Raw genomic sequence first — 7,883 nt, forward strand, 5'->3', positions numbered from 1 at the left:
TTGCACACTTTGAAAGGATTTTAATTGTAGATATTGATTACATTAAATGTAGGAAATACTTGTTTAAATTTACATTTTAAAAATGGTAACAGTATTGACACTGCATGATGCCCCCCTCCCCCCTCTGTCAAGCCTCCTAAATCATCAAAAATAGAACATTATAGAGTAGTGAGAGAAACATGCTTGAGTTTTCAGTTCTGGAATCCTGGATGACAGATGATGTAACCTCCTAGAAATGATGTGACTTGAATGTACATTATTTTACAAGGGTTTTTTGATGAGGGTACCAGGGCTGACATGAAATCAGGGGACACCAATAAAATGATTTATATTGTATAGAAAAAGTGCTCACTTATGCAAAAACATTGCTTAACAATGATACTATATTTAGAACAATATGCAGATGTGATTTTATATCATTTTGCAAATTAAAAGTCCTGCTGAAGAAGAAAAATCATAGAGAGGGACAGGCCAAAAACCGTACCAGCAATTTAAATTATTTAAAATAATATTTAATTGACTTTTTTTGATGTAATATTGATGAAAGCATACATAGTATTATGTTTTTAAATTGCACATTTATTTGTTGTTATATTAAATCTATGTTTGATTATTTCTTAGGGACGCAAAAGGCACAGATGGTCGACCTGATTATGTCCAAAATAATTACTTGGCAAATAAAATTTTGTAACCAGTTCTATTCCAGTACTCAATCAGTGAAATATTCAACTATACAAGAAAAAAAAAAAAAAAAAAAAAAAAGACAAGACACACTTTGCAAACGCAAGTCAAACTTTATTTTGGTTAGAGGGGAATGTTTGTGCAACACGTTCCTGAAAAAATGTGTATCTGGAATGACAGTTTTCGGTTACACAAAACAGGTGCGCACTGCTACCATTCAAGTGACATTTTGTTCTTTGGTGGAACAAGATGAGACACACTCAACTCCTAACACACACTCCTGTAGTCCAAAACTGCCATTGTGTTGTTTTGGGAAGGGGGCGGGAAGGGAGGGGGGTGATGGGGGCAGGAGTGCATGTGCTCCAAAAGACAAAGAACTTTCCAGAGCATTCCTTCGAATGTTTCAAGGACACTAGGGAGTTCAGCAGCGTAGCTCTCGCCACCTAAACTAGTGATTAAGCAGCAACTATTCACATCTGAACAGATCTTGCACCTGCAGCAGCACATGGTGTTCATTTGTTTTTTCTGAACGATATCAGTAGTTTTTAAAAGTAGCTCGGTCCCCCGTTCTTGAGCAGTGCACTATGTCTACGGAATGTGCACTAGCGCCGGTCCATTTTCCATCCCAACGGTCACATACACACGGTCCACATCAGCCCAGAGGAGGCACTTCACATAGAGATAGTAACTATTAAAAGAGTAACCTGACTTTGTACTCTTGAGCTGTAACAAGGCATGAAAAGAGGATCGAAAGAAATACAGGAAGTCTAAACGTTCAAGCTTTACAATGACATGGTCGACAGGCAAATGGAATAACTTATTACGCCTACCGACGCTCAACCTATTAACAATATTGCATTGCAAAAAAAAGGCATAATATAAATTAGATCTTAACTCTATCCTCACAACATTTATAAGAAATAACTTCTTGTAGTCGGAATAAAATAGCAGCTTAATGGGCAACGTATCCTGACGTGAAAGCTTAAACTAGGCCTGCTGTTATTGAAAAACATGAGCCTGGACACAAACCTTTTAGTCGAGTTTGCGTTTCCGACGAATACGTTCGCCCATTACGGGAAAGGACTGGAACAGATTTTGCTGCAATGGTAAACAGAGCAAATAAAGATGCTAGTGTGGGGAAACATAACACGATGTGGTGTGAATGCAATAACTGTTACAGCCCAGTACTACACATACATTGCTAAATACAAAAGAAACCTCTTCCTTTCGGGAGTTCGCTCCCCCGATTTACGGTTTCACAAAAACAAATTTAGCTAAATATCATTAATTTATATTCTACATCATGCCTATTGTCAAGGACAGTTCAAGGATCAAATATTTAAGGCTTCTGAGGGGCAAACAGGGAGGTTATGATACTGGGTGTCACGGCTCCACCCATTCGCTCATCTGCAGTTGCTCCACCAAAGTCTGACAATACCCATGCTCCACTGCCAGATGGCCTGCCCTGATAAAGGTGGAGAGACTCAGTCGACGTAAAAGTCCAGGGAGAATGTGAGAAGAGGCACAGGTAGACCTGAGAAAGAGAGAAACTCTCCATGGGAGTTAAACCGTGGAGCATGGGATGGATCATTTATCGAATTCACAGAACAAGTCAACTTAAAATGCGTCTTTTGTTTAGGTTATTTCCCGTCGAACAGACCTAGACTGTCACCGGCGGTGCATTTCAGCTATTTTAGATAAGACCGACATGACACATCAAGTGCCTAAGGTGGGTGGAAAATGCAGTGGCAGGCTTCAGCTGACACAACAGCGTGTGACGGAGATGGAAGTGATCCCGCCAGGGAAGAGCGGTATGGTGTTAATGATGGAGCAAAAGCAGGGAGCCAATCCGCCCCGACACACAGCATTCACACCGGCTAATCACACCTCTCAGTTACAGTAGCACAGCAGTAAAGCCACAGGCTAGCCCGTGGTGCTCATTTATATTGCGCTTACATCAACACACTTCCGTCATCCAATTACGGTCAAGGACGTCTTTCCTTTAACGACGAACTAACGCATGAGCGGATGACGACACTCTTCCCAAAGGTAGCTTTGGGTCGGCTGCTAAACGTCGGTCCTGTAGTGAGTCGAAGCCTGCCGTCACCGTCTCTTTCCAATGAAATTCAAGTAGTAACAATTAAGTTGAGAGACAAAATAAAACCCTAAGCTATGCAATTAGGGCACAGCACAAGTCCCGAAGCAATTTCAGTCTACAGCAGTCTCCATTTAAACTGAAATCTAATAGGATACTCGAGAGAAAAAAAAAAAAAAAGAGGGAATAAAAAGGATAGTGCATTAGCTGACACTTCAAGGGAAGGATTAACATCGTACACAATGTGGCTTGACTCAGCCCTAGTGTAACATTTCCATCTAAGACTTTAACCTGATTCATGTTCAACAGTCTGGAAAAGAAACAGTCTTGTCATATGTGCATATCCCAGTATCAGTTTGCACTTTCATATCGATTCAGAATTAGTTACAAAAAGCACAATATGTAAACATTGAGAGGAACAAAAATAAAATCAACCTCTATACATTGTACAAGCTGTTAGCTTAGATGGAACAGCCAAATATTTCAGTATCATGGCACCCCTTAAATGTCTTCACTGTGTTAGTACTTCAAATCTCAAGTAGGCCTAAACTACATACAAGTGGCATTTGCTGGGAATTTCTTCTCAGCTTTTTAAATAATGGACATTTGCCAATCAAAAGGAGAAAGCGAATATATGCGTGTTGTGTGGTACATTTTTCCATTTATATAACACAGACCAGATAGGAATGGGGAAAAAAACCCAAAAAAAACAGTGCTCATCTCATAAACTGAAGCTGTTATGGCTGTTTTCTGGAAAGAAAAAATAACTAAACTAAAATAAATAAATGCCTACAGTGTTTTCCCAAAGCTACTTATTTAAGAAATCTAAACTACTAAAACAAAAAGAAAAAAGTGGCACGTGGGGGTTCAGCTTAGCCACATAAATCATTGTACTGGAAACATTCAGTAGATCACTTGCAAGACTGAGAACGAAACGGGAAGAGGGGGAATTTTTTCCTTGCGCTCAGATTAACACTGACTAGCATCAACTGGCCGCAGCTCATCTGTACCCTGGGTGGTGGATGTGCACATTTCTACTATCACCTGAATCTGTGGCCCTGCTGACTGATGCTCTATGCATCTTTGCCATTGTGCCAGGATTCTGCGCTCGGAAGCAAGGCGCCTGGAAGTCGCCACCCATGTACTCCATGGTCTGCATCAGGTTCGTCTGGCTGGAAATGGCTGCCCCGGTCCTGTACTGTGCTCCGGGGGTGCAGTCTATGGAGGCTCCTGAGAGGCCCCCGTGGAATGGCCCCACCAGGTCTTGAGACCCTGAGCTGTCACTGTTTGGCGTGGGTAGGATGTTGTTCCAGGGAGGCTGCATGTAGTGGCCGTTACTATAACTCATGGGCATCCCATTGACCGGAGGAGATGGCGTTGGTTTATCAGTTGAGGGCTTCAAATTGAAGGGCTGCGCCATGCACACCTCCTGCGGGTAGCCCATGTTCTTGGTGAGGAACCCCGGTCCAACTAGGGCCTCTCTAGGGAGATTTTGCCCTGGTGAGCCGCTCCCTCCGGAAGGTGCTGAAGGTGCGCCAACTGGTGTTGCCCCCAAGGGCCCTGCTGACGTTGTTGCTGGGGTAACTGTGGCTGGGAATGATGCTGCTTCATGTCGTTGTGGTAAAGAGGCATCCTGTTCATGGCAGCGATGTCAGGCAGTGGCAGAGCGGGAGCAGGACCGCCTTTGTCAGGGTTACCAAGAACGCAAGAAGGTGGAGGACCCACACCGGGATGGGTGCACACCCGAGAGCTCGCATTGATGAGCTGGTTGCGGCTGATGGGACTGGGGTTGGCGATCTGTCCTTCGCACATGGAGGTAGAGCCCATGCCAGCCCGAGCCTGGCAGAACTGGTTGATCTGATTGACAATGCTGCTTAGGTCACTGGGCCGGTTCTGGTGCAGGCTGGCAGCCATGGAAAGCGGGATGGTTGAGGTAGACACAGTCACATTGGGAGGGGCATCGGCGTCGGGCAGCTTGCGTGACATCTGTAACCCTGCCAGGGGGGGCTGTAAGACCCCGGGGGCCGGAGGGCCAGCGCAAGAGGCCTGTGGCATGGGCTGGGATTGAGAGAAGCCCTGTGAGTGCTGCAGGTTCACCGACTGCGCCATATCGGGCAGATGCCGGAGTCCTTGCGGACCAGGCAATTGTGGCTGCCGCTGCATGAGAGTCTGTTGGTGGTTTAGGGCGTGGTGCGGTACTGGCGGTTGATGAGCCTGGCTCTGATGTAAAGCCTCCTGGTGGGCCAGGCTCTGCTGTGGTTGTAAACTGCTCTTCTGCTGCAGGGACTGCGGATGGGCCTGCAAGGCCTGAGAGTGAGCGAGACTCTTCTGGCCTAAAGGAGTCTGAAGGTGTGGAACAGTGTGAGGAACATTTAAAGTGCTGGGATTGGCATAAAGCCCACTGTGCGGGTTCATGATGAGCTTAGGGAGAAAACGGGCTCGGCCGCCTTCAATGTCCTTGAGGATCCCTTTGACGGGGACTTTGACGATGGCCAAGAGGCCCGTCCGGGTGTTGACCTGAGGTGGGTAGGGGCTGTAGCGCTGGCTGGAGGTGTCGAGACCGTTGACGGTGCGGCGAATATGCTTCCTCTGAGGTACTTTCACGCTATTGGGGAAGATTTTTATAGTCAGTGGGTTATTGGCAACTTTCTTAGCATAGGCATCCAATTCCGCTGGGGTAGGATAGTGTGCTGATCTCATCCTCTGTGTAGTGTCCCCTGTGAGCAAGAAAAGGCCAAACGTGAAGGGTAATGCAAGAAATGTGGCGCTCATATGATAGCATATAACTGCTTATCAGGGCTCAGACGGAGCAGGGTCAAGAGGCAGAGCTAACAAAGGCACAAACTAGGTCAAACGTACATGCAGTCTAATCAGAACAAAGCTCATTTCGGTTAACAGCCATTTCTTACATTTCTGAAGTCCAGTGTTCATCTGCGTGTGCGAGAGAAGCTGGAGGGAGGGGTTTGATACCGGCAGACAGGCCAGCATGTCACAATGAGACTAATGCAACATTGGACTCTCACTCCTCATCACACTGCAAAGGAAACAGTCACGTCAGGAACAAAAACGGATTCACATCATTCGTCTCTTAAAATACATTGTGTAAAAAAAGAAACATTGGCTATTTTCTCCTCCGAGGGCGTCATTAAAGAGATCCAATTTTACGTGTAGATGTAGGTTTAATGGAACACACTGTGCAATGGGACTTAATGAGAGTAATAAATTATTAGGAGGAAATTTCTAGTTTAATTAGTGGCGGTTTGCTGCAACACAGAAGCAGCAGAAGCAATAATCAGAACGCCTTAGATTAAAAGACTCGCAGATTGAAAACCAGCATACAGTGAATATCCCAACAAGCTAAATAAGTAATATTGAGTAAAGCGTGCTAGTCAACAAATGACATGATTTACAGCCGGCCGCAAGAAACCGCCAATCGCAGAAGTCCACAAAGGCCCTACCCTTGCCAATTCACCTGAACATCCATCAAACGCTGTAGCTATAGATCTCTGTAATTGCCTCATTGTAGCCATTTATTTAAATATCATGCATTCAAGCATGACCTTTTTAAATAGCTCTCTGAAACAGCTGGTGTCAGGGCCCACGGAGCACACCCTGCAGTTTGAGTGTCAGGAGTGCGATGCAAACGCATTCTCCCGTCTGCCTGGCAGGTGCCCAGGGGCACGGCAGGGGATGCGGCAACACGACCACAGGCCACACGCTCCCAGCTGACTCCTCCAATCTGAGATGTGCAGGTGTCAAAAAGTGCAGTCGAGACAGAGCCTGACATGTTCTGCGCACCCAACCCCCAGCTATTTTCATCAGGGAGCTGCTTTTAATTTTACACTGAAGGAGGTGTTATCAGCTAAAGCTGAGATCCACACTGCCTTAAACATCCTGGGTTTGTTTAGAATCAGAGATGACCCATGCACGTCCTGTTATATCATCCCCAAAAATGGACCAATGGATGGGGAGTTGTTTATTTAGATGGTGCTCTAAAAAAAAAAAAAAAAGAAAAACCTTTGAACTGGGTTCAATATCTAAACAGTTCACGGCTCTTACAAGCAAATACTGTACAGCCAAGCAGTATTTTTGGCTTGCATTTAAGCTGACACACATTTACGGTCTTAATTAAAAACAACAGGAGCTTTGGATGAGCTGAGCTACATTGTGAAATCTCAAACACAATTAGCCAATCATAAAACTAAAGCACCTTGAGTTTAAAGTACAATTTGTGGTTGCCATTTCATCCACCCTATAATAAATCTGCTAGCCACCAAAGTTTGCTTAGCCACAAGCTACATGCATTACATTTATCTCAGATCAACACAGACACACTTACACAATTTAGGGTCACTGTAGCACACATCTGCCCTGTAGATAAGATGTATCCGGTTGGCTGAAGCTTTGTCGTGCTCATTTAACGCCCAGCTAACTACCAACCAATCTAAAAGGTGACCAGAGTGAGATCTCAGCCTGTCTTGGTACCTCTGTCTATACACTTGCTACAACCACTAGCATATAGCCTGTGTCTTCTTTGTGCGAGCCACTGCCCGGCTTTCATCTCACAGCTTCTTAAAACCGCATTAAAATGGTCGGATGGGAGGTGTCGAAAGCGAAACTTACTCTCTGGCTTCGGGATGAGGCGTGCGATTGTTTAAAAGAGCATTTTGCTGGGTTATTCGGCACCTGTGCTCTGCTTGTGTCGATAAAGCGCTTGTCTAGTCACTGCTGCTGCCCAGTGCCCACTGCTGCAGCCCATATCCGCGCATGCGTATTAAGCTTTTCCCACGTGTCTTCCTCGCTGAGGTCGAGGAAACGCGAAGGTAACTTGAGTTCAACGCGCCACCTACTGAATGGGAATTACACTGGTTAAATTATATTATATTATATTATATTATATTCATAAAGAAAACAAAGACTAATTTTAAAACCCTAAAGTTTTTTTTTTTTTTTTTTTGTAATGAGTCCAGACTCCTAATTCAATATTTTAAACTATTGCATTAAAAATGGCTGTAATACAATTTTTTTTTTTTTTAGGTTTTTATGTCAAATGATTATAAAAAGCCTATTTTTAAGACCTCAGTATTTTTATGTGCCCTGACTCAAT

General features: G+C 44.5%; 1 protein-coding gene across 1 annotated transcript; it reads right to left on the minus strand.

The window, feature by feature from the left end:
* Positions 1–787: 787 nt before the first annotated feature.
* Positions 788–7,563, minus strand: fam222bb (family with sequence similarity 222 member Bb). Its single transcript, XM_058799566.1, is given in 4 exon segments — positions 788–4,247; positions 4,250–5,493; positions 5,686–5,810; positions 7,400–7,563. Coding segments are annotated over 3 exon segments (1,794 nt in total). The 5' UTR covers positions 5,765–5,810; positions 7,400–7,563; the 3' UTR covers positions 788–3,776.
* Positions 7,564–7,883: the final 320 nt, after the last annotated feature.

Source organism: Onychostoma macrolepis, chromosome 15, assembly GCF_012432095.1.
Source record: "Onychostoma macrolepis isolate SWU-2019 chromosome 15, ASM1243209v1, whole genome shotgun sequence".
Taxonomy (NCBI): domain Eukaryota; kingdom Metazoa; phylum Chordata; class Actinopteri; order Cypriniformes; family Cyprinidae; genus Onychostoma; species Onychostoma macrolepis.